This window comes from Melanotaenia boesemani, chromosome 1 (genome assembly GCF_017639745.1).
Source record: "Melanotaenia boesemani isolate fMelBoe1 chromosome 1, fMelBoe1.pri, whole genome shotgun sequence".
NCBI classification, from domain to species: domain Eukaryota; kingdom Metazoa; phylum Chordata; class Actinopteri; order Atheriniformes; family Melanotaeniidae; genus Melanotaenia; species Melanotaenia boesemani.
In genome coordinates, this window is record NC_055682.1 from 27,260,308 (window position 1) to 27,282,732 (window position 22,425).

Below are 22,425 nucleotides of genomic sequence, written 5' to 3' on the forward strand. Positions count from 1 at the left end.
AGAGGCATTTAGTGGCGAGAAGGGAAGCAAATTTGAAGATTAAAAGAATATATTTATTGCAGCCTTTCTGAATGAGGTGGTGTATATGAATGAACTGGTCCAAAATTGTGGTATTTTTAAACTCTACATCACAGTTTCTTGTGTCTCACCCTTTATCCCAAATGTGTTGTTTGAGAATCAGCTGTTAAAGTTTGGGAAATTAACAAGTCAAATTTATTATACTGAGCTGCAAAGATCTTAAACTCAGGCATATATAATCTTTGAGAAAGAAAGAGCTTTTATTCTTTGACTCCATAGCAAACACTTTTCCACCATGGGGAAATATGGTGGTGGAAGCTACATGGTCTGTAGGGCTGTGGCCAGTTAAAGTGCTTTGAGTGGAAAGATGTTGGATACAAGCGCTTAATGTGAATACAGTGAATAAAGGATGGAAAGCTGATGTTTTGTCTGATGGGAAAATAACAACACATGGATTATTACATTGACTTGGAAGCTGCAGAAGTCTGCTGCCCAGAAAGTAGTTTGGTTTTTGGATGGTTGTAATCAGCTTAGCTCAGTGAAGATGTAGAACATTGATAAGAGTACTTGATTTGGAATAATTGACAAGATCCTTGAGTACGATGGCTTTAGGACATGCCCTTGGATTGGATGGACTCAGTGGTGTTAAAAATGCCAACTCCACTTTGGAGCACTTTAAAAACAACACATTGGCAAAAATGCTTTACACAAACATAAGAGCAGTAAAACAACCGTACATACACTAAAAACAGTTCAAATAAATAGTAATAAGAAAACAGTAAAACCCAGCATGTCAAACTGAATTAAAAGCCAGAGGAAAAAAATATGTTTTAAGAGATGACTTAAAAACAGCAAGTGAACAAGGTCCTTGTGTGTGCAAGAAATGTTTGGGTTAGCATAATCTAATAGACCCGGAGATACATCTCATTAATTATTAGTTTTTACAATAAATACTTGCAGTATATATTTACGAGGTGACCACAATACACCAATCTCAGTTGGGAAAGTTTCATAGCCTTAGAAAGCTTCATAGTTACGATGTTGTCAGGGAATACAATATGGGACTCAAAATTTTGATGTATTTTTGGACACTGAAGAATTTCAGAAGCAAAATTTGGATGGTTTGATGGAGAAAGTTTGTGCAGGGCTGTCTAAATGGAAATTGTTGCTGCCCCAGCTGTCTTTAAAAGGACATGTCCTGATTGCTAATAATCTGGTGCCCTTGATGCTCTGGCACAAAACGAGTTTTCTCTCTTCACAAAGAACTAATTGAGAGGCTAGAACTGGAAAAGCAAACTTACTCTTATTAAGTCAAGAGGAGGCAAGTCAAGGCCTTATTGACATCATGTCCTACTGACATGATGTCTTACCGATTAGAGACAGCCCAGAAGATTCTTTATTATGACGATGTTATGTGAGGTGGTTGGACACAGCAAAGATCAGGACTGGAAAGCTTTGCAAGCATAAATAACTTTGTTTTGATGAAGGCTGAGTTGATTTGTTTTTAGGCGTTCTAACCTCTAACCATTAATCCTGGCAGGTTCTGAAGGCAGAAAGGAGGCCTACTGACACTTCAGGCTTGTGGATATTCCAACAGCCTCTTCTCCTCTGTAGTATGATTATTGTCCATATCCTCTCAATAAGATCCCATATGATCTGCCTGCAGGAAGCAGCTTGGTACACTTGACCTCATCTATGGAGGTGATGAGCAAAATTATAGACCATGGGGCCAGGATTACAGAGTTTTTGATTATATTGGTGGCTCTTTTTAAGAGACATGAACATGATTTATTCGTTTTTGTGTGGGATTTGGGATGGTGAAGCTTTGTACAGATTTCCATCATTGACTGTACCTCTCATTGCAGTAAATTGGGAAGAAAATCAGTCAAAATCAGACTTTTTTTTTTTTTTTTGACTTTGGAGTTGGGTTAAAAAAAAAACAGACAAGAAAATTCAGCCCATGGCATTTGAGTTAAGGTGAAGTTTTTCCAGCCTTTAAAAAGTCTTGTAGGCATCAATGTGAATTAAAGTTTCTGGCTCTGAAAGGACTGTTAGTCGTTGTATAAGCTGCCTGTTGAGCAGTAGGCAGCTGACCTCCATTTCTACAAACTGATGGAAAACCCATCTTAATCCAAATGACTGGGGGAATTGTCTTTTTTGTAATGAACCCTCTGGTGCATGAATTATTACAAAAATACCACATTTTTTTTTATTAAAATATTTTACTTCTACAGACATGCACGTTGATGTAACACCTGGATCATTTTCTTGTCCTGTTTATCACTGAGACAAACTTGGTAATTACAATGTATGTAAATATACTGTATTGAATGTAGTTATTCTGTATACGTGGCAGAGTATTTATGACTCACTAATGTCCAATGAAGTTGCTATCGTACTATCCACACCCATGCATACATTTAAAAACAGCCTTTAAATATGTGTCCACTGTAATGAACACACCAAAGGGTTCATTTAAACCCTAACAGATTTCATTGTAAAGTTAAAGCGTCTGTGTTTTTTATGTTTTCAGAAAGTGGTGTTTCAGACTGTTTTTTGCTCTGTGTTTGGGATTAGTGCAAGATTTATTATGCTTACTTCAAAGTTATGCATACGCTGAATATTGATATGCACATGGTGGTCCTTTTTACCTGTTTTATTTTTCCGCTTGTTGAAGTTGGGCAAAGGGAAAATTGGGATTTGTTATGTGAGGGGACTCTGCAATTTCAAGGTTGCAGTGAGTGCAATGTTTGTATATCCACATCGAGGTGACACATCCCTCTGATCTGCACACCATTCCGAGTTGTTCCAGAAACAGTTTGCAGTGTATGAAGGTAATAACATTAAAATTGTCTGTAACTGCCCTCCTTTGGGTTATCTTTATCAGGTATATTACCAGTGTTGTGGCAGACACGTTGTGTGGTGCTGTGGGAAGCCCACCTTAAACCTGCATTTACGTTATAGTATAATTTTGTGAAGTCTGAACATTGTTTTTAAGACTGATATGAGCAATTTCCATTCTTTTATATCACTGTACTTTTCGCCCTACTTTGTCATTGTAGTTGAAGGCTAAGATAAACTGGGTCCTAGATCAAGAGTAGAGAAGTGTCCTATCTGGACAGAAGATGAGAACCCCATAGTTTTGGTCAAATTCCCCATCTGTGTTTTATTAGTCAGTTGTACAAGATAGCTGCAGAGCTCCTTAAAATTGAGGTCCTAGATCAATGCCTTTATATCTCCATTCTTTCACCAGACATCTCGCTTTCCTGAGACAGGACTGGCTCGAAAACAGCTTTCCTCCACACACACTCTCACATAAAATTTCCCAGGAAGACATTCTATCCGCTAACTATTGCCAGTTTCTGACTTCGGCTGAAACAATAGGTCAGTGTTATCTAACGGCTGGCTCATTTTGACATAGAACAGCTTTCATGGTTTTTGTCTACCTGAAGTCCTCCATCTTGCCCAAAAGAGCAACCATCACCTACCTTAATTATTACCTGTCATCATACTGCCTTGTCATCATTAAGCATCCCAATCTGGTTCTTGAAATCAACAAGACAAGAGAGGTCACAGTAGATTACAGGAGGTCCAAGAAAACTGAGCACGCTCCTCTCTGCATACACGGTGAGGCAGTGAAGTGTATGGACAGCATTAAGTTCCTGGATATCCACATTTCCTCTGACCTTTCCTGGACTGTGAACACTTCACACCTGGTGAAGAAGGACCAACAACAGCTCTTCTTTCTTAGGAAGTCAAATCAGATGGGACTCCGTTCTCAGCTGCTTGTGAACGTTTACAGAGCCACCATTGAGAGCATCCTGTGTCTCAGTGATGCGGTGTGGTATGGTAGCTGCACAGCACAGGGCAAGAGGAACTTAGCCTGGGTGGTGAGGACAGCTCAGGGGATTGTGGGCTGCCTTCTACCAGATCTGGGCTCCATCTACACTGCCCGAGTCCAGAAGAGGGCCAGACGCATTGCAGCCGACCCCACCCACCCAGGCAATGCATTGTTTGTACCGCTTCCATCAGGAAAGTGTTACAGGAACATTAAAACCACCACAAAAAGACACAGAGACAACTTCTTCCCCAAAGCTGTGAAAGCAATAGCCCCCCTGCAGATCAACACTTAGAATGTATGTATTTTTAAATTTATGCAACACGAAAAACTAGAGGGTACCACAATTCATCTGTGAAGAAGATGTAATATAACAAGGTTCAAGTTATCACTGTTCTGGTTCTAAAAGCTAAAAGAATGTGCAGTGCACTGGTTAAAAACAAATACTGTGTAAAATGCATTTACTGCCAGTGATTACCGCAAAGCACAATCCCATAGTGAAAAACATACTAGTTCATAAAGCTGCACCCTGTGTTTTAGTGCATTCCCTAAACAACATCACAATTTGGATTGGACCTATGGCTCTCTCAACTCTTATATAAACACAAAACCAAAGTGAGCTCAAAGTGAGCTTTCTCCCAACAATCTTGTGACCATTCATGTTTTTTTGTTCCTCTCCCCAGCTGAACACAGAAACAGTGAACAAAACCTGTATTCCATGTTATGCTGTATCTTAAAGGGACATCTTTGTCTCACACTTCTAACCAGATGGAAGAGCTACTATCACAAAAGTCTCTAGCTTCTCTAGACACAAATGTGTCTTCTCTCTGCATGCATGCATGGGTGCGTGGGTAAGGGGGGGGGGTAAATGCATATTTGGACAAAGGATCTAACAATAACAAAATGTTTGGCTTTCCTGCATTTGTTTTAAAGACTTAAAGGAAGAAAAGGGAGCAGATGGACAAAGGAGAGAAAATGAGGGACATAGAAAAAAGTCTCCAAGAGACATCCAGAGCAATCCATCAGGACCTAAGTAGAAAAAAAAAAGCAGTGTCATTCCTCCATTGAACGAAGAAAGAGGTGAAGGAGGTCAGAGAAAGAGAGTGCAGGTGATGGTATTAAGCTGCTTGTCTCACAGCCAGATAAAGGCTCCTCCACTGCCTGGCTGTCATCTGCATCGCACACAATATCCCCTTTATTCGCAGTATCACCTCTTTCTATTTTACTTCATCTGCCACCTTGGTGGAACAACTCCCAATGCTCTGTACTTTTTTCTCTCTCCCCATCACACAGCTACCAGCACTGCTGCGTATATCATTCCTTCTCTTTCTGTTACCTATAACACACTAAAATAAGAAAAAGGCAACTATATCTTACTCATGCTAACCTTCTTTTTTTATACTTTTATTCCATACTATTCTCTCCTTCACACTTGATCTCTTTACCTGCATTTTACTTTACATCTTATTTATTTAAGACACTATTTGATCTTATTTAACATTGCTGTTGGTGTCATTATTAGATCGTTAGATGTTGCTTTTATTGCTTTTTAATTTAAACGTTCATACACAATTTAATTAAAAAGATTGAAAATAAAAATATACACTACCGTTCAAAAGTTTGGGGTCACTTTGCCATAGGATTCAATAGGGAAGTGACCCCAAACTTTTGAACAGTAGTGTATTTTTTATTACATTTCTGGTAAATTGTAGTTTAATCTTAATATTTCTAAAGTCTAATTAAAATAATAACTCCAATATGCTCCAACTCTGTAGCTGCAGTGAAATTTCCATGATTTTCAAGACTTGCAGATGTCTTTTAATCCTTGAATAGACAGGACAACACAGACTTCATGCTCACTTTCACTTGGTCTGTTCATGTTTATCATAAAAGTGCACACATGCGGCTGCACATGCATGAAAACTGGAATCACTAAACCATGAAGAGATAGCGCTCAGTTCATTGCTCACCTTGGCCATTTTGATCAATGGCACTGTGCCTCCTCCAAATCCCTCCCACAAACAGAGCTGTATAAACAGACAGAGAACGTTTACACAGGCGCAGATAATCTGCTAATCCATATAACCTGCTTCCTAATCAACATCAATACGCACATTCTCAGGTGCACGCAGGAGTGAATTTCCAGCAACACAAGCAGGAAAGTGTGTGTAAAGACACGAAATACACACCTCTACACACTAATGTTTACATGCACACGTATACACGCACAAGCAGTATCAGTGACTTTTCCCTATTATCCTCTCTGACCTCCTCATTGGGGCACAGTTGATAGTCTCGTTCAGGCTGATAACAGACAGAAGGGTTAATAGGGATTAATGGACCGTACACACACGGTTATGTAGACACACACATACATAAGAGAATAACATTCCAGTGCTGATGAGTTTGCAGGCTTTCATATGTCTCTGAAGTCTATGTGAATGTGAGTGTATGTTTATGCATTTGATTTTTCGGGGGAATGTATCGTGTCTCTGTCTGCTGTGCAGAATTGCTGCTGCTTGATGAGATAATTGAAGCATGAAAAAGCTGCACAGAATTTGTCAAAACTCTTAATGGTCTGAGCACCACGGACACCATGAGCCCAGGGCTTAGTGTCACATAGATCAGACAGAGATTTCCCTCCTAAAAGAAAGAAATAACTGCATCATCAGTTGGTCAGACAATTTAATGACCTGCATTGTGATATTATGACTCTTGATGTCTGTTTTGTTAATGCTCTTCTTATCTTTTTGTCACCTAATTTGCTTCATGCAACATGCAAGCTTTTAAAGCGTTAAAATCAGCATGATGATTATCTTCCATTTAAAAAGTGTTCAATTGTCAAGCATGCTTAAAATTAAGCTAAACAAAAACTATTATGGAGAACTAACATTACACGGCACCCTCAGGACAACAACTTATGAAGGCCATTCTCACTCTCAACACTAACACTCACAATAATGCTTAGCCCTCCCCCATTATAGTTTTTATCCCATCTACTACTCTGTCTCTAATAGGCTATATATATATATATATATATATATATATATATATACTACCGTTCAAAAGTTTGGGGTCACTTCCCTATTGAATCCTATGGCAAAGTGACCCCAAACTTTTGAACGGTAGTATATATATATGTATATATATATATATATATAAAACGTAAATGTAAAACTCACTCTGCAGGGCAGGTCTTTTATCCTTGCATTGCTTGTCTTACATCCCCGTGTAGAATTTGTGGTTCATTCACAAACCAGGTTCAGCTCCAATATTTCTGCATATTATGCATCAAAGCATCAACGTGTGCATATTTTCAAAATGCTCCTAGCTTTTCACAAAATTGTACAATTTGCTCTTCTGGAAATGAGAGGTTAGCTTCCCAAAAGCAAAATGGTTTGCAAACACTTATTTGGTTTGCAATCTTCACATGTGAGTAAACTTATCATCACAGTTGAAAGCCCAATGCACTTTGAAAGGAAAGGATAGTGGCATGATCACGAAACATACATTTCATTGAAATTATAATGAATATTTGTAATAAGTACGTAGGATTTTTCAGAATTTTTCTTTTGAGAGCATCCCTATTCATCTTCTGACTGCAGCAATGCAACTATATATATATATATATATATATAAATATAGTTTTTTTCCCTATGTAATTGTGAAAGTACATTATAAAAACATTGTTTATTTGAGCAAAGGTGTGTTAGAATTGATGTTTTCCCACATTTTTTGTTTGCAGTGTTATTGCAGGGTCTTTTTGAGAAAACTCTTTTAAAACATTTTTCCCTACTATACTTGATTGATTCCTTCATCACAAGTGTCACTAACACCATCTTTGTCCTCTCGACATCCTCTCTCCCGCCACCTTTCTTTTCAGGTGCGGTGGACAAAGACAGCAGGCAGTGCTTCAGACAAGTTCCAGGAAACATCCATCTACAATGAGACTCTGCGCATCGAGGGCATCCAGAGAGTGCAGGGGGGTCGCTACTACTGCAAAGCCGACAACGGGGTGGGGGTGGCTGCCATCAAGTCCATCCGCGTAGATGTGCAGTGTAAGTGGGCAGGGAGAAAGAGGACAAGAAAAAGCTCCTTCCACTTTGAGACCACAGCTGTCTCTCACTACAGCCATTCCCACTGTTAGAGGTGACCAAGATAGGAAAAGATGGAAAGATTGCAAGAGGAAAGATGAAAGACTGATTGGATGGATGATGAGATTTTAGGTGGGAATGGTTTCCAAGAGTATCTGATGAATTATGGTGGAGAGGATGAAAAGCATGCTAGGAGGATTAGGAGGTAGAGGGAGGTTAGATCATATAGAGCTGTATCAGGTGATACTATAGATAAATTGGGACAACATATTAAAAACCATTAAAAATTAATTGAGTTTTAAACTTTTGATTTATTGTATGTATAATAATGTTTTACTCCACCACTTAAGATAATAAAAAAGTAAGACATATTTGTCAGATACTCCTGGGGAAAGTGAAGCCTGTGGGATATTATATATTATAACAGTTAGTCCAGGCAGTACGGGCTCCCTAACTCACTGTTTCTCAACCATGCTCCAGTGCACTCTAAAATGGAAAACATGACAATCACAATACCTGTATAACTCAGAAATCCTTGTTTGATACCTCATCACATCCTTTAAGCTGACATCCCTTGCCACAATTAGTATGTAAATGACCAATTTGGCTGATAATTAACAGATTTACTCCCCTTTTTAGACCTTCTTTCACCTGCACCTGTAGTCTGGGGCTCTAGAGCATTGGTTTTACATTGGTTTGTAAAACAAAGGCGAAACTGATTATTTTACAAGACCCTTTATTTTGGACACGCAGTAGTAATTTTCAAGAGAGGCACTCTTCACTGGAGAGCATTAACCCACAACAATGTCAGCATGTGATGCTTTGGTGTCACTGAGAGATACACAACAATTTCAGAATCTGATGCAGTCAAATTAAAATACAACAGACGAGGAAGATGTGTAAGACTAATCTTATTCTCAAACAGTGTTCATTTCGGCAAATAGTGTGGGGTTAACATTACAATGTCACCATTTCATTACAGAAAAATGGTGGTTGTTTAGGCTGATACGCTAACCTGAGAGTATATTAGTAGTACCATCTTTCCTCTGGTATCACCTTAATATTGCAAACATACTTTTCAACATGTGGCAGCTGAGAAGCAGCTTTGTGTTGTAGGGGTCCTGTGCTGCTGCTTGTTTCACTGCCCCACTGTCCCTGTGCGCCAGGGGCCAGGTCATGGCAGCAGGTTGATTCACATGCTACTACATACCCAACACTGAGTATTTATTCAGTTCCCAGCACCCTAAAATCCTCATCCATTTGTTCAGTCCCCTTATTGAATAAATAGTTCCTTTCTTCATTGATTCAATCATGTTAATGGTGGATTTATAGGCTAATAGAAAAAAAAGCTGATTTTCCAAGGTCCCCATAACACTTAACACCCATTACCTTCCTTTCATTGTTGAGCTCATCATTTATTTTACTTTGGGTAAAGTGCAACACGGTGTCCTGCCTCCTGCAGCCTCAAGCTATTTCACTGTCTATGCTCCAAACATACACACACATGCACACACAAACATGCTTGCACTATGTTTGTCCCTTTGAGATTCATCACTTAGCCCCCACTTTGCTTAAGCCTCTTAATAGAGCCCTCCTCTTTCCCCCTCTCCTCCTTTCCTCCCTCATCTACCCCCCTTTCTGCTGATGGTGTTAGTTCTCCCCAGGCATTAGCTTGGCCTCTGCTGGGGAACTGGTAATTGCAGGGGGCCTGGGTAGTAAACAGGTTGGATTGTGAGTGTAGTTGTGACAGGAGCTCTGTGAAGCTAACCAGCTCTGACGGTCAATGCTTGTTCAATTCCCTTTCTCCCCTGCTGTGTTAGAACCAGTGGCGGTCAGCCATGCTTCCTACACAGAGTGTCTTTAGTGCTAGAACGATGTAACAATTAGCCCAGGCTACCAGAGAGAAAGAGAGTATGAAAGATAAAAGTAGAGGGAAAGATGAATTAGGAAGTGAGGGAAAGCAGGATGGAACAGTAGTTGTTAAGAAGAGAAGCAACAAGCCTCCATCAAGACCATTAAATTCTCTCTTAAAATACACAAATGTTTCTTAAAATGGTTTTCAGTCATTTACTCCAGAAAAAGCTCTAATAATCTACTGAACTATTTAATCAGATAACAAAGGTGATGCACACTAATGCCTTATAGTGCTGAATAATTGAGCATTCAAGTGCTATTTATGATTTACACTGCTAAACAGCTCTCATAGCTCCTGAAAGCTAATTTTTGGCAGCACACACCCATTAGTGTGTTTAGTGTTTAGACACCACTGAGGATATGTTACTTTATTTCTCTACCATAAAAAAAAAAAAAAAAAATCCATAATAGATGTATAATTAAGTTTCAGACTTGCAGTTTTGCTGGTTGACAAAAAGACACAAAAGGATTCCAACACTGAAACTGACCATCATCCAGTTTTAATATCAAATTATAGGCCTGTTATGGATTTTGGTGGCAAAAAAACAAACATATTTTAAGTTTATTGGCTTTTTCTACTGGTGACCTTTGCTTGCTTAACAAAAATTAACTGCTTATACTGCTGCAGATTTTATTATTTTATTATTTTTTTAATCTGGTTTAAGACAGCTGACAAGGAGTGGGGAGTGAACTCAAAATCTAAAAAGGCTCTAAAAAGGTCCTGTCAAAAACAATGGGAAATATAACCCATGAAGAGTCTGTGTTTCTCTACAGAGCTGGCAGGCAAGATGAGAGGAATATGCTTAGAAGTTCTAGCAGAAATGTGCAGAGGTGAAAACACCATCATGTCAGGGGAATAAAAGAACACAGAGTCTATGTGAATCCTGACGTTCAGGTCAGACTGTAGTCACCTAAAAAACATTTGACCTTTCTACGAAAAGTTCTTGAAAAAGCTGAAGCACTAGGGATTGATTACAGCAAAGCAAATGTTGTATCAAGGTAGCTAAAACCTTCTCTGAAGAGAAAGAAGGAAGCAGAAATTAAGGGAAGGACAAAAAAGATGGAAAAGAGAAAGATCGAAAAAAAATGAAGACAGTGGCAAATAAAGAACTGAAGAAAGGAAATGAGAAGGAGCGTGATGCATGTAATAAAGTAGATGTGCTCATTCTTCTCATTTTGGATGCATCCAGCACACCAGTGATTACACTAGAGGGCAGAACATGCTGTTACCTGCATGGGGTGCTAACAAGAGCTTTAACGCTCTGACTCCCCCTCTGCTTCTCCTAATCACAAAGTCTCACTTTTTTATAATGTCTCCTAGTTTTTTAAAGCTGACACTGCACTTTCTATCCCTTCTTTACACACATACACAAACCTGTTCTCTGTGTGTGTATGAATCAGCTGGAGTTGTTTGACTCTCAGCTGTTAGGCTCAACCAAACAGCAGTGTCAGGCTGTAGGTCATCTGCCCTGCTTGGGGATTTAACTTTGCTCTCATACAATGAATGCAAGCAGACATGCAAGAAGCAAACCCACATACAACACGCATGTCTGCTCCTTATCAACTGATATATAGCACACACACACACACACACACATATATATCTTTCATGCAAAGACCAGTGCAAGCAAGCAAATGCATATTCTAACTAGTGGAATTACTCTGTAGTTAAGGTAAATAGCAACCTAGCCTAAATTTGTTTCGCAACATTTAAAGATGAAGTTATGATGCTATAACATCTACAAATGAGATCAGAGTTTAAATTAAACCAAAAACAGAGGTCATCCCACTAGTTTTAGGATCTGTTACTCTGGTAAGGTTACAGCGCTTAACAAAACGAAATAAGTAGAGCACACAGTTTTTATTTCACTGTTTTCAAGATGAGAATTTTCTTGGTGATCATTGTGTGCTTGGCTTGCATGTGATCTCATTGGCTGGATATACTTTCATGAAACTAATCTCACTGACTGAAAGAGTAAATAGCTTCCTCTCCTCCCTTATTTGTGTTGAGATTGCTCACAAAGCTGCTGTGGATTATCTCCAGCAGAACTTTAGGATGGATCAGGAGTGTAGCTCCACATTCTTTTTTGCAGCGGTACTTATGCTTAATGAAATTATGATTTCTCCGACTTAAACAAACCTAATTTACAGTGTGAGCGTGCGAGAACTGTAAGGAAGAATAGCGAGGTGAGGGAGTGAATGATAGATGGAAACTGAAAAGACAGCAGGGAAAATGAGTGGAGACTTTCAGAGCTGGAGTAAAGGCACATATTGAATATTCTACTTTGAATAGAAGGCATTTCCATGCTATAAAGGAGACACCCTCTTTCACCCTCTCACTTATTTTTTCCCCTTACTTCCCTCGTCATCTGCAGTGCTCCATGTAATTATTTTTGTTCCTTCTTTTCTCATTCCTCGCATTGTTTCTCTTTCATTTACTTGAAGCCCAGTCTCTGAATCTGACATTATTCACAATGCGTTAACTTATTAACTATGAAATAGTTTAAATAAATCAGAACCGACACCTACATCTTATCGTCTGTATGCATCTTTTTATAAAGCTAGTTTTTATTTTATCTTTTCCTTGTGCCTATGAGAAAATACATGTCAGGCACATACACCAACTTACCTTCTTGTCAAGAATCCACCAGCACATCAGCCACTAATACAAAAGACTTCCTATCACACTGCTGACTGATGACCTGGCACCCTAACCACTGAGACAGTGGGACAGTGAGCAGGCGGGGTTTAACTCTAAGTAGCCTCTACTGATGGGATGGACTTGGTTCAGAAACCCAACTAAGGATGTTTTGGTTTGAAAATGGTTAAATGAACTTAGATAAAAAAAGTCCTCTCTGTGGATTTGTTACGCTCTTCAACAACAGAACAAGGTAAGTGGGGAAGTGATCATGATGATGACAGTATCACTGCTGATTATGCTGACGACGATAATGTTGAAGGCAGTGTTGTGACCAGTGATGCTGGTGCCTCTGCAGTGTAGGACTGTTTTTTTTTATCCTCCTGGTTTGATTCTCTTGGTTATTTAAAGCCTTTTCAGGTATGTTTAAGTTCTTAATCACTCAGTGATCATGAGTAGATAGTAACTACAACCTCTTCTTTTTTTTTAAGTTCTTGAAGCTTTCTTTTTCTAACTGTTATCCAAGAGATGTTCAATTAAGAGAGACTAAACAACTGCTTCACAGGTCTATGTTACAATACTGGAGAGCCAGATGCTCTGGTCAAGACTTGCTAAGCATTTTTGATAAGAGAAGAAATATTCTCAAGAACTTAGGAGGCCTTTTTTTTTTTTTTTTTTTTAACCTGTCCAGCATCGTAGCAAGCAGAATGATAGTCTACAAATTTGCTAATTCTATTAGAAGTAGAGGTGTAAGTCTTTAACAAAACCAATTTAGTGGTGGTAAATGACTCTTGAATGCCCCTCTATGCTGCTGACCATGGCTGAAATGAAGAGACGGAAAATTATATAGCTGTTGTTTTTTCATAGCGTGTCTTCATTTTGAAGATGGGAACAGGACTTTCACATACAATTCTGCACCTATGTATGAGAATGTGCAGACATTTGGGCAAGTTGATTTGCATTTTAGAGTATAACTGCTGTGAAACAATCACCAAATAAAGTTTGATTTATTTCATAAATAAGATTTTATCACTCTAACTTTCCAGCTGGCTTGGACACTACCGCTCGTATCTTCTCCTCATTGAGCCAGCCAGGAGTTGGCAAGTTTGTTTGTTTATTTTACAAGCAGTATCTGACATTTCTGGCCTATATTGCATTTGAAGTATTTTTAAGCTGAATTGGGTGAATTAAATGAACATTTTTCCCCAGCTGTGTTTCCATCCAGAATTACTTTTTCAAAGAAAGTCACGTTAACCCTCTGTGGCTTTGTCAATAATGACTTTATGAGTCCTGTATAAAACTGTGAATCTCCAAATGGATACAAGACCTTTTTCAGCTTTGGCAGTTATCACTGTCTCAGTCTATGGAGTCAGTGGTGGGATGCATGTTGTATTGTTCCAACGTTGTCTCAGCACAGTAATACAAGCGCTTTAAAATCGTGTTTTTTGACAGTGAAATCCACTCACGCTCATTTTCACTCCCATAAGCAGCAGACCAGGTGGCATTTAGTCTGTCTCTGTTGGCAAGAGTCTTTGGTTACAACACAGGCTTTGTGCTTCAGGGTGACACCAGTCTTGGCTGAGGCAAGATAAATGGACAGTGGTACCACTGGGGATGAAGGAAAAAACACAAGCACACACTATACACAAGACTTTGTGCACACACTTTCCCAGATAAAGAAAGTTAACCTTGGTTTAGACAGCAAGAGAAAGAAAGTGGCAAATACAGGTAGTTTAAAAGAAGATTTGACCTTTCAGTGGGATTGAGGTTTAAGCCACAGGGTGAATCATTGGGCCACCACACCACTGTCAGAGTCAGACAGCGTGGCAAAAGCTCACACAAACTTTTTGCCCTTTCTGGTCTTCTCTTTTACATCTCTCTCTGAGGTTTTATTTATTTATATTTTTTACTCTTAATAACTCAGCCATGCTTGTCTGTGCTACTCTGGTGTATTATTACTGTTGGTTCTTCTTTCTATATTTCTGTTTGTACATGCGTCGACTTTATTTCTTTGGCCTGTTTGTGCTTTCTGCATAGCTCACATTCTCTCTGTTGGATTTATGTCTCATCCTGTCTTTGATAGTTTCATCTCCCTCTTACTTTTCTTATTCTTTCCTTCACTGAAGAAAAAGTAATTTTTTCCCTTGCTGTACTGTTATTGAAGCGGTGCATTGTGAAATATAGTTTATATGGTTGTTCATTTTTTTATTCTTACCTCACTGCTCTAAAATGTGAATTGACTCACTTCTTCTGACACATAATAAGTATATTAGAAATATAGCAGTTCAGGGCATTTCTTGTTAATTTAAAAACTCTGCTTAAGGAAAAAAGGGACATCATTAAAAGTATTTTACTAATGTAGATTCTCTGTGTATGTGATATTCAGCATATGAGAAAGGTGAAAACATTCCCTAAGACACAGTCAGTCACAGTTCAGTCTGTCTTAGTTCATTGCATTACATTTATGGCTACTACCTTTCTATATGATTTGTTCAGGATTTTATTAATGCTACAGAAAGATGTCATCGATCATTTGTGCACAATGTAACTGAGACACTTTTGTATGCAGTCAACATGTTTTGCTCCTAGAACAAAATGACATTTGTAATGTTTTGAGTTTTTGCATCTTTGATATTTTTGATATTTTGATAATATTTTCAGCAAATTTATAAAATAGATTATAGAAATATAACATTACCTCAATGGCTCTAAGACTTTTGACTATTATTCTGTAGCATCCATCCATCCATCCAGCCAGCCAGCCAGCCAGCCAGCCAGCCAGCCAGGCAGCCATTTCTGTTTTAAGACAGCTCTGTTGTTGGCAGCATTTGACAGCAGACGGACCATTTTTATTCTGTAAAATCCCAATATATTATTTGATTCTGATCCCACAAACACTGAAAATAAAGCACAGGAAATTGTATTATTTTGATAGAATATATTTTTATTTTTTATTCTTAAATTGTGTTTGTGAAGCTTGTGGAATTCATCAAAAGGATACCAATAGTTGTATAAATTGAAGAGTTTACTAATCGGAATTCCTTTTCTGGATTCTACAACTTCATTTTGCATGCTGACACTATGCTGATATTATTATTATTATTATTATTTTGTTGTTGTTCATTATCTGAAGAAGGTGCAGATATATATACACATATACATTATATATATATATATATATATATATATATATATATATAGTACTATACCAAGTTGTCTTGTTTACAGTTGAATTATCTCTGAAGAAATTTATCATTCTGAGCTGACCCAGTTTGTTGGGTGAAGTTTGATGGAGATCTGGAACTTTAGGCAGTGAAAATGTTACTAAAACATGGACCAGATCACCAGAAGCTGAAATAGTATTGTTATTGTGCCATTTAAAAACAGACCACTCATGTGTTTGTGAGCCTTGTATTGATTAGATTGAGCTGACTTCAGAAAAGTTCATGATGGTGATTGAAGGTTGAAGGTTATTGGTGATTGAAGAGGACATCAATTTCAGTATTTAAATTCTGAATGTAAGGGAGTGTTCAGACTGGGCTTGATATTTAAAAACATGAACGTTCTTTAATTTTGATCTCCAGGGTGAATAAAGCGCACTGTTGTATAATAAAATGAAATCTGAATAAGACATGAAAAAAATCCATTAACCTGACCTGTTGTTCTATGGTAGTTCAAACCCTTGTTAAATAAGGAATACAGCATATTCTGAAATGCACAAATCCTGGCCTTAGCCTTCTTTTAAAAGATCAATATCCAGGTTAAAGTGTTATCTTCAGGTGAGTAACTAGGCTTAACATCCTCTTTGTGATTTATATGGTGTGAGCTGTCAGATATCTGGGGCAGTCACAACCAAAGGCTGCATGCTTAAAAATAAAAATGTTCCACTTAAGTGATTATGCTTCTGTTTTGTAGTTCAGTGAATTTAATATGGGGTGAACACTGTCAGGAATTGGGGTGTAGGTTCCACTGAACCCTTTTCCTAAAAATAGACTGAGAGCAGTGTTGCACTTCATATTTAAACATTATAAATACAGATATGATCAACAAGACAGTTGAGAAACTTAAAAGACTGATTGAATTATTTGTCACTTAAAGGGGGCTTCAACCAGGAGATGCAAGTGTTTGTTCAAGCAAACAGCTGGCAAAGTAGTTTATAATATGACAAAAACTCAGTGCATTTAGGACTATAAATCACCATCAAGATGGTCAAAAAAGGATTTAAGCGACTTTTAAAGTAGCAAGGCTGTTAGTGTCAAACAGGCTGGTTTGAGTATTTTAGATTGACTGATATTCACACTCAGCCATCTCTAGGCTGTGGCAGTTTTGTGGGTGAAAATGCCTTTTTGATGGCAAAAAAAGAATGACCAGACAAGTTCAAGCTGACAGAAAAGCAACATTAACTCAAATTGCCACTTGTTACACTTACATAAGAGCATTCTTGAATGCACAGCCAACTGAGCCTTGACACAGAAAATGATGAGTGTCACTCCAGTCAGCTAAGAGCGTAAAACTAAGATTACAGTGGGCGCATATGCTTCAAAATCAGATGAACATTGCTCATTTGGATGACTCCTGCAAAATTGGTAATCTAAAGAGAAGCCATGGTTGTAATTGTACCATAATTTATCATGCATAAAGTAATAAAAAGAAGTTGCAGCAACCAAAGAAGAACTTATTAAATGGAGGACATAAATAAAGGAAGATTCTGTGCATTTTAGCTTAAAATCCCGCAATTTTCACTTAAAATGTGTTTTTGTGGATAAAATACTTGTTGTAGACCAACTAATTTACTGGAACTACTTTTAGTGGAACTACTTTTACTGGACCCTGGCTGATGTAACAGGAAAATTTTTATTGCAGTATTATCTGCTACCGGAGTACAGTAAAAATAAATAGATCAGCTCTAAAATAACTGTTTGCTGGATTCACAGTTATGTTGTAGCCTGGAATAGTATACATTATTCAAATCTTAAGAATCTTAGTGTTCCAATGGTTTGTAACATGTGCAGGTACTTGCAAGGTGACTGAGTAAAATATGATTTTTTTTTTTTCACTTTCCACCCACGGATGCTGGTACAAAGGGGTTAATAGATTTTTACTACCATCTAATCAAATCTTTTAATGAAAGAAATTGATTATCATTATGAATTGGTGATGCACCTGTACTATACAAACCTGCCCTAGTTACTGTGAGGTCTAATTTGATCTCTGAAGGGAATATGACTATTATCACCTCCACTGCTCCTGCATTATCATATCTGATCCACTTCAGAGTTAATATGATGGAACTCTATGGTAGATTTTGAAACTCACACAGTGTCTTTCTAATAAGTAGACTTGACTGAGATACATAAGGAAGTGTGTGTGTATCTGGATTTGTGAGCAAATGAAAGTCAGTCTATTTCTCTTGGAAATTTGAATGATATGTTATGTACTGCTGACTGTGTGCAAGTGTATCGGCTTGAGAGTGCATTTGCAAAGCACTGATGGGACTATTGTCACAAGAATATAATCCTTTTTTCTACATAACTGAATTTATTATTACAAAAGATGATTCACAGATATATGAAGATGGAGAGGTATATTTCTGACATTCTAAGTCCTTTGGATAAAGGCAGAGAAATATTCCTCCTTGCAATATTCATCTTCAAGGTTTCTCTTATATATGCAAAACAAAACATTTTGAATTGCATGGATGAAAAAAGAAAACATCTATTTGCTCTATCTGATGTCCTGTTGGTAGGTGATTGCTGCTGCTGAAGTCTATAATGAACTCCCTGAAGTTATGGAAGTTATTACTAATCTTTGAAAAGCATGTGAATGTTGAATTTAAAATTTGAATCAAATTTTTAAATTAACTTACAATAATGAAACATACAGAAACACCTCTGTGTGTCTCATAGACCAGCTGTTAAGTGGCATAAGCATAAAGATTACATTAATATCTCTTCACCAGTTGCATTAGATGCCAGTCTTTCTCTTTGCACAATAAGAATTCTATCTCAGCCTTGATAAAGTGCTGAATAAATAAACTCCCCTCTGATATGATCCTATCATAAGAACACATTTTCCATTCATGTAAGGTAGAAACTTTTCTTCGAATCATTTGGTGGCATTCTGGTTTTTCTGATCCTTTGATTCACAGCAGCACTGAAAGATAAACAAATAAATAAAATAGCAAACATCCATGTGAAATTAAGGCTTTCATTGCTGCCTGAAATCATTTCCATAAGACCAGCAGTGTATGATGTGTCTTCTACAAGGCAACAGAGTGATGATCCAACTAATATCTTACCATATTAATTAACATTTTGGTGACAGCTTGCTGGCACTTACTCTTTGGGAGAATCTAATGAGCAGGCAAAGCAAACTTAAACACCGGAAAACTGGGTCTGTTCCCGTCTCTATGCTGTTACAAGATCCGACAAGAAGTAATATGAGCAGTGAGTGATATTTCCATGCATAATTTGGTGCCACATGTGATATTTGTTAATTACATGGTGTTTCATTCATTTAAATAGTTTCAAATATATATATTTTTTATTATTATACCAAATCCTTTTGCACAAATCTTATACTTCTGCTGACTAGAATTTTAACTTAATGATGCATTTGGAAATGCATCATGTCCAAGCTGTTGTCTCACATCAGCGATGCATGCTGATTTCTGTGGGGGCGCTGCAGGTAGTGTTCTGGGTTAATTAACAATAGGTGAAAGAGTAGTGAGTTATTTTGAGAATTGGGCTCTGTTTGTCCTGCTCATCGGTCCATGGTTACCTTTGTTAAGACATACTGTTATGTCTAAGATCTGTTACTAATGGATCTTTGTGCCTCAGACCTCCACCGCCTAAATATTTTCTCTTGCTGCCAGACATTGTGTGTGAGCATGCAGCTGGAGAGATGGAGGATGTTATTGAGTCTTAAGCAGAACCTTTGCCTTCAAGCCAAAAGCATCTTTTACAATCTGACATGTGCATTCCCTGACAAGCATGCTGGTGTCACCTTGATGGAGGAACATACAGATTTATCAAGGAAGCTACTGCTGCAGATAATGGCTTCTCTGTGTTCAGGAGAGTATGGATCTGCCAAACAGGGAAAAGCACTTAAATGTATCTCACAATTCCACTGATCAACCAGGAGAATACCATTTTTTTTTCTTTTAAAATTCTCCTCACTTTAAAAATCTCAAGTGGCTGATGTGCAAGAGTCTATCTCCTTGTATCTCGTCAGTACTGGAATTTTTGTCATGTTAAATACAGCAATATCCCCATTTAAAAGTGAACTAGTTGTACTTCCCATTTCTCCAGAGAGCAGCATTTTGCTTAAATGCTTCAGATGAAAAACATTCAATATTGAACATTTTTATGAGGGAGAAAGCTTTTACCTATAATATACTGCCCTTGGCCTGTAGAAACAGTATCCAAATGTCCCCAGTGAGATTTCTGTTCAATAAGCATCTTGCATCTACAGTAAGTTACCCTAACCCTAACCCCTAATGAATGGACATGGCATAAGTTAACTCAGAAAGATGAACAATTGGCAGATTTAAAAACAAAACAAAACAAAAAAAAGATCATTTCCAGCATTTTATCCCATTGGACTAACAGTTATTTTTCCAGTTAAGTCTTGTTAAGTAAAACACTCAGGTATCTGTAGCCCTGAAACAACTCCAGTCATAACTGGCAGTGACTCAGATTGGGGTTCTCAATGTTTTCCACTACATTTACATTTCAAGTAAAACCTCAACAGACTGGAACAATATTGATATGACAACAGTGAAGACTGTAATTAATGAAATTGTAAAACCATTCACCTACATCTGTAACTTGTCTCTTCAATCAGGTACATTTCCCAATTCAATGAAACTTGCTAAAGTAATTCCATTGTTTAAAAATGGAGATAAACATCATTTTACCAATTACAGACCTGTTTCTCTTCTCCCGCAATTTGCCAAGATTCTTGAAAAACTATTTGCAGAGAGACTGAATAAATTAATAGAAAAACATAACTTACTTTCAGAAACCCAGTATGGATTTAGAAAGGACAGATCAACATCACTGGCACTGATGGAATTAACTGAAGAAATCACTGACTGTATTGATAATAAAAAAAATAGCTGTGGGAGTATTTTTAGATCTCAAGAAGGCCTTCGATACCATAGATCACAACATATTGTTAAGTAAACTGGAGAGGTATGGGATAAGGGGGGTGGGGCTGAGATGGGTAATGAGCTATTTAAAGGACAGGAAACAGTTTGTTCAACTTGGGGAACATAAATCAAAGTGTATGGATATCACATGTGGGGTGCCGCAGGGGTCAGTGTTGGGTCCAAAACTATTCATCATCTACATCAATGATATATGTAAAGTATCAGAGTTACTTAAAGTTATTTTATTTGCAGATGACACAAGTGTTTTTCATTCTGGGGATAATTTGCAGCAGATTTTGGGGGAGATGACAAAAGAAATGAACAAATTGAAACTGTGGTTTGATAAAAATAAATTATCCTTAAATTTGAGTAAAACAAAGATTATAATATTCGTACATAAATTTATTGATTCACATGTAGAACTCATAATTGACAATATGAAAATAGAAAAAGTAAATGAAATTAAATTTCTTGGTGTACTTCTGGACCACAAAATCTGCTGGAAGCCACATGTAAGCCACATAAGAACAAAACTAGCAAAATGCACTGCAATATTTAGGAAAAGTAGTCACATGTTGGATCAGAAATCATTGCATATTCTCTATTCTTCATTGTTTTTACCATATTTGACATACTGTGTGGAAGTCTGGGGAAATACCTATAAAAGCACCCTACAGCCGATATGCACAATGCAAAAAAGAGCAATAAGGGCAATAAACAAAACAGGATTTAGGGAACATACTAACCAACTTTTTATTAGATCACATGGAATGAAATTTATGGATTTGATTAAATTTAAAACTACTCAAATAATGTATAAAGCAAGGAATAGATTATTACCAAGAAACATTCTGGACAGATTCACCGATAGGGAAGGGGGTTACAATCTAAGGGGAGATCTAAATTTTAAAAAACATAAAGTAAGAACAACACTGAAAAGTATGTGCATATCAAACTGTGGGGTGAATTTTTGGAATAGCTTGGATGATAGGTTAAAACAGAGCCTAAACATAAATATATTTAAAAAAAGGTATAAGGAATTAATTCTAGTAACATACATGGAAGAGGAGGGATAAACATAGCTATACTGTATTATATATGAGGTGATATATTATTATGTGATAAACTGGTAGTCTGAATATGTATGTGTGTATACAAATATATATGGAAGAGAAATTATTTTATGTGTTATATGTCAATAAAAGTGGATGCATAGTAAAAGTTATATTGATAAGAATATTGGTAATATGTAAACATATAACGTCACAACAAAAGATGACTAGGAAGGGGTGGGAGTAACAAAAAGTGTATACTTCTTCCCACTCCTTTTTCGAACCTGTTAACATTTTGACTTGTACAAGCAATGTGTTTTGGTTTTCTCTTGTTTTGAAACATATTTTTATTTTATATTTTTTATTTTTTGTTCGAAATAAATTTGTTCATTCATTCATTCATTCATTCATTCATTCATTCATTCATTCATTCATTCAAGTGCATATATTTAGTTTTACTTCGTATCATATCAGATTTACAGTGACAGCTTGAACATAATGAGTGCAGTGGCCTGCTTTGAAAACAGCCAACTTTGCTGTTTACTGCCAGATATGAGTCACAATTCATTATTCATTACAATAATATAATAACTAAAAAGGAATATCATAGAGTTGAGCAACTATAAATGGCAATGGAGAGATGGCCTGTTGGGGCTGAACTACCAGAAACTGGATCAATGTAATCCACATATTTCACACATTTTTATGTGAAACTGGAC

The 22,425-nt window shown here is 37.3% G+C and overlaps 1 protein-coding gene across 5 annotated transcripts in view; it reads left to right on the plus strand.

Moving 5' to 3' along the window:
• Positions 1-22,425, plus strand: part of LOC121640410 (MAM domain-containing glycosylphosphatidylinositol anchor protein 1) — a 322,158-nt gene that overhangs the window by 78,267 nt on the left and 221,466 nt on the right. For all 5 annotated transcript variants that reach the window (XM_041986155.1, XM_041986145.1, XM_041986128.1 and 2 more), the window contains one exon: positions 7,740-7,914. In XM_041986155.1, the coding sequence (XP_041842089.1) occupies positions 7,740-7,914 (175 nt within the window). The remainder of the gene's footprint in view (positions 1-7,739; positions 7,915-22,425) is intronic.